Source organism: Dunckerocampus dactyliophorus, chromosome 18, assembly GCF_027744805.1.
Source record: "Dunckerocampus dactyliophorus isolate RoL2022-P2 chromosome 18, RoL_Ddac_1.1, whole genome shotgun sequence".
NCBI lineage: Eukaryota > Metazoa > Chordata > Actinopteri > Syngnathiformes > Syngnathidae > Dunckerocampus > Dunckerocampus dactyliophorus.
In genome coordinates, this window is record NC_072836.1 from 10,715,377 (window position 1) to 10,728,592 (window position 13,216).

Sequence of the window (13,216 nt, forward strand, 5' to 3'; positions counted from 1 at the left end):
TTGCATTCTACCACCTCCAAGGCACAGTCATCCTTATTTATAGTAGACCAAAGCCAGAAAACACTGCACTGAACGTTTTTTTAAACTCATTTGTATTGTTCATAAGAAACAATGCACTATAAAAATTACTGGACATTTTTTTACTAAACAATGACATATTCTGTAGATCATTAAAAGACTGCAGTGATAACTGTGGTATAGGGTTTTTTTTACTTCCTAAAAAGGATAGATGTGCTGGTTTGAGGCATGAAAACATGTAAGTAGTGAAAATCCAACAATGACATGTTTGTATCAACCAATCTTGATTAACAATGTTTAAGAATATGGATTTATAAAGCAAATCAACATCATTAGCAGGAAGGTGAAAATGCATTGATATGGTGGAGGGTTGAGCAGACCACAATGAAAACACACAACACTTCCAAGAAGATTAAAAATAACTCAAGAAGCGTGTCCGACTTTTTAAAAGACATAAGACAATATGTGCAAATAGGCTAGCCTGTGTGTGAATAAGTCTTCAGGTATGATGAAGAGAACATACAATCACAAATAAAATCAAGAACTCAGACAAAAGGTTGTCTACAATGTGTGACATCACGGCACCGTACACTGCACAACAGGTTCACTTCGTGACAATAAAGCTCAAAAACAAAGGAAAATAAAACAGTCGGCTAAACATCACTGTTCTTACTCAGGCACAGAGAGATCATTTAAAACAAAGATCAACGCACAAACGGGCTTGGCACAGACATGGACAAACAAAACGAGGAAAATGAGGGCACAGTAAAGTTTTAAATTAAAATGAAAATGAAGCACTTGGAACATAAATATGACACACACAGACTGGAGATTTTTGCAGCAACTAATGGGAGTCCTCAGCTGTAGCTTTATCTGTACAGGTGTGTAGCAGCTGTGACAGGCACTCCTAGAACCCACAAATGCAATCAAATCGGACATGTCTCTCACAATAAATGAAATTAAAAGCCTTGAGCTCCACTTTCATTCAAATACACGGACAACGGGGCACATACACACTCAAGGGATAAACAGACTTCCCTTCCTGTAAATGAACTACATTTGGCAAACAAGGCCCAGTTGTACACGCTCCTCCTTGCAGACACACAACACAGTGTGTTCATCATGGATTTGTCTATACAGCAAAGACACTATAATCTAGCCACTAGTTTCACAGACAGGAAGCCAGGATCTAATTAAGTGCCAATGCAGTGACTGGACAAACTTGCTTTACTCACATCCTTACAACTAAAGGTCAAAATGCACATTGCACCTCTGCAGCCAGCTGATTTTGTGTGTTATCAGTGGTGAGAGACTTACACCAAGCAGGATGGATGCAGCAAAACTGTGCACATTTACAAAAGCTGCTGTATGGTATATACACGTCTTCTTTGTGTAGAATCCTTTTAGTTAGTTGTCCGCTGACCCTGCAGCAAAGAGGACCCTCTGGTCCGTTCTGGCCAGCTTGGCAGGAGGCTCCAGAGACTCGTCTCCTAACACCACAGCATCTGACGGCAGGGATAGTTCCTGACTTTCCTCATCGCTTTCCTCCTCCTCTTCCTCTTCCTCTTCTAAACCAGATGTGATGGAAAAGTTTGTTACAACATGCTTGAGCCACAATTAGAGTGCAGTATTAGCATGAGATCACCTTTGTCAGGATCCAGCATGTTTAGACCCCGTCCTAAACTGGCAAACTAATCACAAGAGAGGAAAATGTGGTACTGTTATTGTAAAGATGGTATTTGTTGTATTCAGGCATGCTTGTGTGTGAGTGTGCGCGTGTGGTTACCTCTCCCATGACGGCAATGGGGGTCTCTCCTTTAGCCTGTGCTACTCTATGCTCTATCAGGTAGTACATGTACTCATCATACAGAAGGCGGATCAGGTGAAAGGAGCCAAAACTGGCAGCACTCCTCAGGGTCAGGTCCCGAATCACCATGGAACTTGAGAGCAGAGATAAAAGAAATTTAGCCATGACGCAAGACAGGATAAATAAATCTGAAAGCAAGTATAAATCTGAAAGCAAGTAAGTGAACACACCTGTAAAAGGACCACTTGAGCAGGAACAGCTTGGCAGCCTTAGAGAAGGTAGGGCTGTGTTGGTGGGGCTTTAACACCTGGGAAACCACCCCATCCAGCCAGGCAGCCCACTGCTCCAGAGAGTTCTGCTGCTGGAGGGTCAACTTGAAGTCCTGCTCCAGTCGCTGGACAACACGGTCCTCGCAGCGGCACACCCATGAAGCCTGCTCCTGCACAGGGTGAACAAGATGAGGGTAAGATGATTACGTGGCCTGACGCAGTGCACAAGCAACATTCATATACTTTATTAACCTGAACGTTAGCAAAGTCAACGCGGTTGAGGTCAGAGAGCATCTGGTTGATTTGGGCAGTGTTCTGGAGGACGGCGCGGGCTGCCTGGGCAAGGTGGTTAAGACTGGTGTAGCGACGTAGCGTCTGGGCAAATGCATTGGCTGATGTTACCTATGACAGAGCAAGAACAAAAGAGATGATGAAAATAATGTTAGTTGGTTGCCTTACAAGAAATGACAATGTCAGTACAAATAACATAAATGCCGAATTGATGTTGGTCCCTTCAGCCGTCAGGTGTGTGGTCTAAAAAAGCAAATAAACGTTGGTGTCTTGCACCAGGTCGAAAAACATTGGTATTTGGCAACTTCCTGATTTCCTGAACTCCACAAGACAGCAGTAGTATGTAGTAGTAGTATGAGCCGTCAGCATCCAGCAGCTTTATCTACCTCTGCATGTGCTATCAATTTTTGATTTCACTCCTCAGCTATTGATGTGACACACTTGCCGTACTGTTGTTTGCAATTAACTCATCAGTAGTATAAATGCTGCAGTTTGCTCCATATCACTATTACAACATTGCTTCTGTTGCTGGCATGTTGTGCAATATCCTTCTAATAAATTACCATTTGGTCAAAGAAAGCTGTGTTTTCCTTCCAAAAAAAGTTATAAAAGCTATAATTAAATTAACAATTACAATGTACCTTGATGCGGACCATTTCCTCTGGAATGTTCATCATTGCATTGGTCAGCCAGCTGTCCAGGCTTTTGGCAAAATTCCGGATGGCTTGCGTTAAGGCACCTGAGGACCAGAGGAAAAAGGAGGAGGAAATTATAGTAAGTTCATATTTCCCTTTATTTATTAACTTTACAATAAAAACTATGGCACAATTCCAGTGAAACCAAGAAGAGCATAGCGCATTCCTGAAACAAATGCTAAATGAGGAATATGCAAATATATTAATAAACATTCTCTGATAGTATTTAGATGCCTTACTGGGGATTGGCCTGAGGACATCAGGGATGAGGATCTCCACCAGTCCCTGATACAGGCTGTTGTCACAGTCACGGCTCCAGCGCAACACAGGTTCATACTTGCACAGCAGCACAAGACAGGACTTCGGGAGACGCTTTTCTGACTCGTCGTGACTGGTAACACACAATTTTCAATCATATATTAATGCCAAACAGAACAACAATGTTCCTATATGTTGAACATTAGTCTCCCTGCCCACTGAGTAAGTACATCAGTTAGTGACAAATCTGGACAACTCACACAGCCAGTGTGGCATCGCCAGCCTGGCTCTGGCTGAACCTCCAGAAGCTTTTCCACAGGGTCTCCACCAGGGTGAACTGAAGATTGACCATCACATCCAGTATGGCCTAACAGAGCAAAAAGACAGAAAAACAGATCTTAGACCTTTATGGTAGTAGATAATAAACCTGTGGTCAATAACTAAACTTTATGTATTGTATTAGGTACAAAATTATACTGATACTTGTGTTTATTACCTCACAGTGTTCTCTGTAGAGCAGCTGAAAGCTCTTTATGTGATCCAGTTCAATACCCTCTGGCGGGGGCCTCCCCTGAAGGTCAATGTCTGAGAACTCAGGGAGTGTCCTGGATGCGTCTGGACAAAAGACACAGACACTCAGTTTGAAAAGTCATTAAAACTCTACTGCCCTCTAATGAAATGAACCTACCAAGGAACTGCTGGTACTGCTGAACCTGGGTGCTGATGTCCACTTGTCCAGAACCCGGCTGCTGAATTTGCTGCTGGCCTGCTCCTGATGCCGTGCCGTTGGTCATTCCCTCCACTTTATGCACAGGCTTCAACCTGATTGGACCAGGGTGAGAGTACTTGAAACAACACAATTACAATGACAAACAAAAACAACTCATCTTAGTTAGGGAAAGGTTCACAGTGGTGTAATGTGTGTACCTCTGTTTCTGAGAGAAGGGCTGCTGCCTCATAGCAAGATGCTGCTGATCTTCCATTAGGCGGAGAAGAGAAGAGCCTGCCTTGATCCTTAGCCCATAGTAGTGGTATTTAGAATTACCCCTGTCAGGTAGACAAAGGGCAATTATTTTACACAAATTCAATTTATAATATTAAAAGTGATCTTAAAATGATCTATACGTGACATTTTTCCTAATACTACGTTCAGCCAAACTTGCTGAACAAATGAACTGACAAGATGTTAGTCCTAATAATTAATTCAGCCAAACTTGCTGAACAAATGAACTTGCACAGCCTCTCCTCTCACCCTCATACATGCTGTGTTTTCATCACCACCCACGTTCCCGCCCACACTAAGAACATTTTGCTGCGCTTTAAGATTTTCTACACAATTTATCTCCTCTTAGAATGCCGCAATGGAGCAGGGATGAACAATATATGCACTATTTCTATATGCAAATACAGTTGTCTGTTGTGTAGGCGTGTAATCAACAGAAAGTGAGCAGATTATGTCTCTGCGCTGCTCTTATCTTCACATAACATACTGATCATTTGCAAGTGAAAGCCACATATGTATCTCTTATTAAGAACAGGTATATTGTTGCTGCCTTCAAACAGGCACAAGTAAAATTATGGATGAATAGATTAAAAATCTACCTTAACTGAATAACCTATCTTACCGTGTGCCAAGCCTTCGTGTCCGTAGCCCCATGAAAACAGATCGAATGAGTTTCCCAAAAGAGGCTGCATTAACAGGCTCCAGTTTCTGCTCCTGACAATGCAGCAGGTAGTGGCAGTAGAGGGTCGAGCGTGGCAGACTGACTCCTTCGGCAGTCTCGTAGTTGTCCAGCAACCACTGTACCTGACCGGCAGGCAAGGGGCAAAGAGGAGACTGGTGCAATTAGCAAAGCTGTAAAGCATGCAAACATAAAAAACACAAACAACAACAACATACAGACATATGCTGCATGCATATGTTTTAATTAATACAACAGTTTATATACACATTGTGGATTATTTTGGAATGAAAATGCAAACAGCTTTGTGTGCGTGCCGTGGCATACAACATTGGTATGCAATGAATTAATGACCTGGAATACTGATGGGATGTCTGCCAAACATAAATTGGTAACTATTATCAAATGAATGATTTTTTTTTTAGGATGGCATTGTTGACATGGTGTCGTAAGACATTTCAGGCAAATCAAAAGGTACCCCTGGTCACATGCACTGTAATGGTATGAAAGCAATGAGGTCATGGTTTGGTCTTTTTTGAGCTGGAAATCACAGTTAAAAATAATGGTATGCTTCAACAGCTTCAGCTGGGTTCTTTTACAAAATATTCTCGTATAAATACTTTCATATTTTTTTATGGTAGAAATCTGAGCATTTTTAATTGTGCTTTCCACTTGACACGTGTGCGGCACTAAAAGGTTGTGCAAATGAGTACAGAATGAGTAGAAATTCCTTCTCTTGAAGCCTCTGCATACCTTCTTGTCTGCCGACGGCACGCTACTCTCCTCGCCCTCTGTTATACTCACAGTGGCTGGGGAGGCGCGGGCGGTGTGGGAGTAGCTCTGACTGTTGCCAGCTGCCCCGCCGCTGCTACTGCTGCTGCCCAGCATGTAACCCCCCTGGATCACATAACTTCCTGTGGTGCCACCATTAGTGCCCGCCCCATCCCCTGACCCATTTGCAGTGCCACCTGTGGACACCACTGTTGCCCCTCCCCCTGCTGCACTGCTAGGCTGAGCCACAAACATGGACACAGATCCTGTTGTGCCAGCGGTCACAGAGACAGTTAGAGGTGTACCAGGGGTGGAGGACTGCGAGCCTGAGGTTGGCTGACCTTCATAATACTGGGCAGCGGTGGTCTGGGTGTACAGGGCTGTGTCAGTGTAAGGGAAGGTGCCGGAACGACTGGATAAGTGATAGAAACAGGGTTGGGTAGTTAGAGCCTTGAGAAATACAAATACAAATGCTGTAAGATTGGGAATGACTCTAACATGGTGCTGGTTGTGTAGTTGGCATCTCCTCCTTCCACATACTGCACTGGATTGGTGTACACATGTTGCACCTGCACTGGTGTCAGCTGCTGTTGTACCTACAAAAGACACACACTGACACATCGATTCTTTGGATAATCAGATTCAGATGATTCATATACACTCATGAATCATCACTCATTTCACTCATGAACATCCGTTAACTCTATAGCTGAAATCTTGCTTGTGTCCCTGACCTACTTGGGTGTAGCTGGTGAGTCTCTCTCCACCAGTTCATGGCTGGCTGGTTAGAATGGCTGATATGCGGTGGAATATGGAAGTCTGCAGCCTGCTCTGAATCCTAAGCACTGTCTTAAGTGCTGCATGATGCCTTTCTTCCATAGATTCTGCGCTCTGACTAATGTTGTCTATAAAGGAGCTATATGCCACCACACGGTGTAAACTAAGCACACATTTTCACTGATGATTGTCATGTACAGCAATGAAACTCACCTCCCCAGTACCCGCAGCACTCATGTAGCCCCAGACCATAGCGCTACCACCACCATGCTTGACTGTATGCAAGGCACAATTATCTTGCTAATCACTTGTGTTGCCAGCTATTTAGATAACAATGGCTGTGTGTTGAGTCGACAGTATATCTATACTGCTGTACAAGCTGTACACTGATAATTCTAAAGTATATCCTAGTTTTTCTATAGTATTATATAACGTAATAAAAATGCTTGCTGAGGTGTATACTCACTAAAAGCAACAGTTATCTCCAATTATATCAAGATGGTTGCATTCCAGAGACTCTAGGATTTCACGACATTGTGATCACGCCAATTATTGCAAATTCAACCATTTTGTCCAATCCCCGCAACTTTTTTCAGAACATTTTGACAACTTATTGTCATTTTGGCCAATCCAATTTGTCCCTGAGTAGTGCTCAAACCCACACGTGAACTGTCTAACCAATCAAATGTGTCCCTATATTGTACACCCATGCCCTCACTTCCTTTTCACCTTGACAGTGATATCTATGTGGGATGATAAGCTCTCATCGTCTCTCATTTACCAACAAAAATCATAGCTATAGATCAGGCTCCATGGTTCCCCAATGTTCTCAACAAAAGCGGGGGTAAACTACATGCAATGTGTTAGAACATAAATGAAAGTGGGAAATAGGAACTGGGAAATCAGACATCTCAAAAACGGTCAGCGAGATCCTGGAGGGAATGACTGCTACAGTGTGCTTGTGTGCTCCACTTACCTCTGGGCTGATATGAACTGGCTGTAGACTAGTGACACTAAGCTGTGAACCGGGCTCAGTCTTGGCTATCTGCGAGGTGGCCTGCACTACAGACCTCTGCTCAAACAAACATAAGAGATGGTGTTTTTTTTTAGCAAAGACATTTGTTTGTGAGGGGTTTTGCACATGAGAGCATCTCACCTGCTGGGCTGTTTGGACCTGTTGGACGACTTGTGTGGGAACTCCCGTCTGTACGGCAGCTGGAGGGGAACTGGAGTCAGACACACTGTCGCTCGAGTGAAGGGAGCCCTCTGTGAGACAAACAGCAATTGTAAATGGACCACGAGTGCCGGCATACTCACACTCACCAGATTTACTGCACTTGCACTCGCACCGATTTGCCAACCCATGTGTGTGAGCCATCACTTCAACATACGTATGGTGTTATAGAATGACAACTTCCTGCTTTGGGGAATGTTTTATCTTTTTATGTATTTCCATACATACAAATATGAAGACTATAACATACAATGTAATGAATGCAGCATACTTGCCTATATTACATCAATAAACTGTATGTGTTCAGCATTACCTGTAACTGTAACAACGATGTACTGGGGAGCGCTTTGTCCATTTCCCGACTGTGTGGGGGAGCCCTGGATTTCCGCCGTCACATAATGAGTCTGAGCGGGCTGAGCTGGAGCTGTGGTCTGGGTTTGACTACCTGTAGTCGGCTTCTGAGTGCTGATGGAAGTGGCTTGTTCAGGTCCGGGTGCAGTTTGGGCTGTGGATGTGACAACAGTAGGGGTGACCACCGTCTGGATCTCAGCTAGGAACTGAGGGGCTGTTGCAGGTGGAGAGCTGGTGTCAGGCTGCCCAGATGTGACAACAGCCCCTTGAGACTGGGCTGCTGGCTGGATCTCGCTGACATAGCCTGAGGTGGCCATTACACAGGCTGGAGGATCACCCTGAAAGCGAGAAACAAGTTCATATCGTTATCTAAGGGATAAACATTGGATGGTAGGAGATCAATCTGCATTCAACAAATGTACAGTCCTGTCATGATTGTCTTTTTTTTTTTTTTTTAATTCTTGGCAGGTACTTCTTCCACTGGATGCAAATAGCTTAATGGAATACAGTGGCAGACCAGCTAATGTGGAGGTGGAGCATCTGCAGTGTCTTCTTACCTGTAATGTGACCACACTGCCTTTTAAGAGTGGAACATGCTAACAAAGTCCTTTACTACATCAACTACAGTCCACTCACTGGCCGCATTCACTTACTGGGCAATATTGTGTGTGTCTGCTTAAATAAACCTAATGTTGTGGCTGTTTTCTGTCACCGAACAAGAAGTGACTTGGCCCTTATGTTTGATTTAAACACCAAAACACTGACTGAAAAATCAAACTGACTGACTCGGTCAAGTTAAATAATATCAGCTTTTGCAGCTGACTTCAAGGCTACCCAGCTTTATATATAGGTATATATAAATGTGTGTGTGTGTATATACACACACACACACACACACACACATATATACACATATACTGTATATATACACATATATATATACACACACATATATATATATATACATATATATATATATATATACATATACATACATATATATACACACACACACACACAGACGAGTAGCTTTGTTTTGCCACGCCCCTTACAAGGTTAATATGCGCCACCTGCCCAACCTGGGAGGCGCTTTTCTTGACCATTTCCAATATTCATACGCATTCAACACTATCGTGTTTATTGGCGGCTATCCTACATCGGCATCTTTTTTGTGCTTTCTACGCAACGTGCTCATTGACTTTCGTGTTGAATTACATGAAATTTTATTTGTTCAATGATTGCGACACGTTGCAGGCTAATTAGACACTATAACGCCGGTGTAATGAAACAACACAAGCCATGTGCAGCGTGACCCCACTGACGCTAACTATCAAGCTAACGCCTCAACAACCGCCATTTTGTAACTGTTACCTTTCGCTTTTGACATCGCCATAACAACGGCCCGCAGCATCCGTTGGCTGCGTTGTCACGGCAGGCAGGCAGGCAGACAGACAATTCACTGACAACCCAAAGACGAGTGGGCGCACTCGGCAAATGCCACACAACAAATTTTCGTTAGCTTCAAGAGTAATGTCATAGAATCCAGCTGTCTATTATGGCTACTCAAACAACAAGGGTAAAAAAGCGCACTTCATGTCATCCAGTAATGGACGTCAAATATCCCCCGTGTGGACTTCACCTGTGGCTCCACGTGTGCTTTTCCCGGCGGTAAAATGTCGTCTTTTAAATTTATGGCCGATTCAGTCGTTGTTGTTGTTGATTCTCGTTGCCGGGTTCTTGTCGCCAGGGCTACCGTGGCTATGGCGCCTCGTCCTCACCAGGGCAACTGTTGCTACCCACCCCGCTCCCTTCCCTCCCCCCTCCTGTCTCTGATTGGCTGAGTACGACAAAATTCTCTTAAAGGGACAGTACTAGCATATTATCGCTACAAAGGTCTGCACGCCCATCATACTATTGATATTATATCCTCCTAAAAAATAAAAACATAAATCACAACATTATTCAAATAATTATTTGTGTCTGTAATGGTAAAGTTATTTTCAAACATGCTTAACAAAATTACAATATGGGACATCACATGTTTACATTTGCACAATTCCACATGTCCAAAAAGGAGTACGAAGAAGTTGAGTTTATTCAATCCAACCCCTTCTCCAAGTCTCTGCAATGATTAAGTCTGTTCACATCCTGTGTTTAACCATGTTTCTATTTTCTAAACGTGAAAGAAAAAAACAAAGAACGTGTAGTAACGGATTCTGTAGGATAATGTTGTTTTATTAATTGTTAGCTGAGTGAGTAAACATTTATTTAAGTAGGTTATAGAAACACAAAAATAAAGTGCATTCACATAATCAGCAGTCAGATATGGTCACAGAATCCTTCTCATAATTGGAGGTTAAAGAACACATAAGGGGAGGCAAAATCTATTTAACAGAACGGTCCTTGAGACCTCTATTAGGTTGTGGAGATTTTCATCTCCAACAATTGTAACGTCATGAGGCAAGGAAATAGTATTCCAGCATGTAGTTATTTTAACTAATCTAAAACAGTTGTGTGTGTGACTTGGTTACATTACTGCGTAATTTACATTGTACATGACAGGACTCCAAGTGACTGTATGATCTCATTTTTTTAATGAATGCCATATCTGAAATGCCAGACTGTTCAGGCTTTTGTCATATTAATTGCAAATTCATCATGCTATTGTAACTTTCCAAATGAGCAACCTTTGGCTAATGGCTACACAGATAAAAAGTGTTTTATTTTGTGTGACTCATGACGAGAGAGGTCTATGTTATCGAACTTTTGGAAATGTCACCTGTGATGTCTCTCTTCTCCCAGCTCACCTTTTTGTAAAAAAAATGACAGGATAGGCCATTACCAAGGAGCAAAAAGGGTAGTGATGCACATGTGGACGTCATACATAATTGGTCATTTGTCGCTGAAAATTATACAAAGATAACTGTGAACTGCTTTAATCTATCCTAATGTAACGCAATAACTGGCCTTCAAGTGTGGGATTAAGTTAGGTAAACAGGACCTAATGAGAACCAATCAAAAATTCTGCCTTTATAAAGATAATAAATTTGAGATTATACACTGTCAAAGTGGTATTTATTGAACGTGTTAGTCGTATTTTGCAGCAGTGTATAACACCGTCATGATGTACCGCTAAATAGAGGTACAATCACAATAATTGCATTGCCATTGTCGGGTGCAATCTTGGATCTTGCTGTTCAGTTATGGCTAAATAAGTATTTTGTAACAATTGGCCAAATGTTATGTTTATTATGTGGCTCACGCCATTTGGCTATTGTTCACATACCCATAAAATTACACTTTTGATTGCAATTACACTTTTGGTGCAATCTTGGATCTTGCTGTTCAGTTATGGCTAAATAAGTATTTTGTAACAATTGGCCAAATGTTATGTTTAATATGTGGCTCACGCCATTTGGCTATTGTTCACATATCCATAAAATTACACTTTTGATTCATAGTTATGACATGTTTTACATATGAAACTGAGGTGACAAAAACGCTTCACAGTCTTCCGACCTTTGGTCCGCTTTTTATTCTTCATAAAGGTCTCCGACTGTATCTCCCTGTCAAATCTTCCATTCTCTGCATGCGTAATATGCATGTCTACGCGACAGGGCTTCAAAGCCCTTTATAAAGCCCCGCTTGGGTCACCCCCAGACAGTCACAGCTGTTGCAAACAGGGAGAGAGAAACCTAATTGCTTCAGAAAGCATTCCATATATACTTTGTCATTGTTGCGGTGCTTTTCTTTCTTTGGGGTGCTATGTGGAAACTTGTGGTACTGGTAGTGTGTCTTCTGTCAAAGGAAGTTGAGACAATGGAGGACCCAGTATATGGTGTCAAGCTCTGCGGTCGCGAGTTCATCCGAGCGGTTATTTTCACCTGTGGTGGATCACGATGGAGACGGTCACTCAGGGCTTCAGGTGAGACACTGACATTGTCTCTTCAGGAACTGTTGCAGTTTCATATCAATTCTAATGTTATAATGATGATTTTGTTTCAATGCTCATTTTACTGCAGCAGAAGACTTTTTAAGCTCCCATCAAGAACAGTCCTCTGAGGAATTGAGCCAAAGTTCAATGATGGACAACATACTCCACAGAAACAGGGATCTGGATTTCATATCAAGAGAAAACCACGACACAGTCTTCAGCCGGCCAACGCGTTCTTTTATCACCGAAGAGATTCTAGAAGCCCTGCGGAAAGCGGACCGCAAGGGGCGGGATGTGGTGGTGGGTCTTTCCAATGCCTGCTGCAAGTGGGGCTGCAGCAAAAGCGAGATCAGCTCCCTCTGTTGAAAACTGTAGGTTATTATTAAACATAAATATATGCACTTAACTTTTACTTATGAGCTTTTGGTCCTTTTATACCATGCCAAAGCATTTTTATTTGATATAAACTTTGAAGTGTACCAAAATGATGTCAGATTTTGTGTTTAACATAATGTTTGTTAATAGTCTCTTCTTCAAAATCATTTAATAAATACTTTCTTTATGTTAATAGTTGATTTGATTGTGATATTGTCTGTTATTTTGTTTGGTTGGATTGGGTTAAAAATTTTAAAGCTTTTTGGAGACATAAAATATACAATTACCAGCCATAACATTAAGTACACTCACATAATCTCTGACGGCAATCATTTAACAATGTTTATTCTGTGGTGTGGCAGTTTGCTGTGGTGATGAATTATACTGTATCATATTTTAAATATTTAAGGTACATATTTAAGTACATGAAATGGGTAAGCGACCGTAAACGTTTATTAATCTAAACAATTTGCATGTCTGACTCCAACAATGCCAAACATCACATTACAAACGATTCCATATTACATAACAGCAATATTACCGATAATATATTAGGTGCTGTGAGGTGAAGTTTGTATTTGGTACTTACGTCTTTCTTAGGACACATTTCACATGCAAAACATCTTCTCAACCTCAAACGGCTGCGTGATAGTGCTTTTTGCTGTAATGTTAGTCAGATAGCTGGCTCATTTAGGGCTTTAGTTTACATTCATCCTCAAACGGTAGTACTTCCGCGGTGTATTCCAAAAGGGGC

General features: G+C 42.1%; 2 protein-coding genes across 9 annotated transcripts; one reads left to right on the plus strand and one right to left on the minus strand.

The window, feature by feature from the left end:
* Positions 1–21: 21 nt before the first annotated feature.
* On the minus strand, positions 22–13,212 carry rfx1a (regulatory factor X, 1a (influences HLA class II expression)). Of its 7 annotated transcripts, XM_054759215.1 has the most exons (19): positions 9,793–9,940; positions 8,436–8,491; positions 8,116–8,393; positions 7,725–7,834; positions 7,545–7,640; positions 6,290–6,387; positions 5,774–6,203; positions 4,964–5,145; positions 4,266–4,385; positions 4,027–4,160; positions 3,835–3,953; positions 3,599–3,705; positions 3,320–3,471; positions 3,027–3,124; positions 2,347–2,496; positions 2,056–2,264; positions 1,805–1,958; positions 1,664–1,709; positions 22–1,586 (listed from the first exon to the last, which is right to left on the minus strand). In XM_054759215.1, the coding sequence occupies exons 2-19, from the start codon at positions 8,468–8,470 to the stop codon at positions 1,426–1,428; spliced, it is 2,679 nt and encodes an 892-aa protein (XP_054615190.1). In that variant the 5' UTR covers positions 8,471–8,491; positions 9,793–9,940; the 3' UTR covers positions 22–1,425. The 7 variants fall into 7 exon arrangements, with proteins under 7 accessions (XP_054615190.1, XP_054615191.1, XP_054615189.1 ...); XM_054759216.1 differs by lacking the exon at positions 9,793–9,940 and adding an exon at positions 13,052–13,212 and having other exon boundaries at positions 8,248–8,491; XM_054759214.1 differs by lacking the exon at positions 9,793–9,940 and adding an exon at positions 13,052–13,212 and having other exon boundaries at positions 4,964–5,139; positions 5,825–6,203; positions 8,116–8,491.
* LOC129170989 (relaxin-3-like) lies at positions 11,416–12,601 on the plus strand. 2 transcript variants are annotated; one of them, XM_054759221.1, is made up of 2 exons: positions 11,416–12,078; positions 12,179–12,601. In XM_054759221.1, the coding sequence occupies exons 1-2, from the start codon at positions 11,919–11,921 to the stop codon at positions 12,451–12,453; spliced, it is 435 nt and encodes a 144-aa protein (XP_054615196.1). In that variant the 5' UTR covers positions 11,416–11,918; the 3' UTR covers positions 12,454–12,601. The 2 variants fall into 2 exon arrangements, with proteins under 2 accessions (XP_054615196.1, XP_054615195.1); XM_054759220.1 differs by having other exon boundaries at positions 11,666–12,078; positions 12,176–12,599.
* Positions 13,213–13,216: the final 4 nt, after the last annotated feature.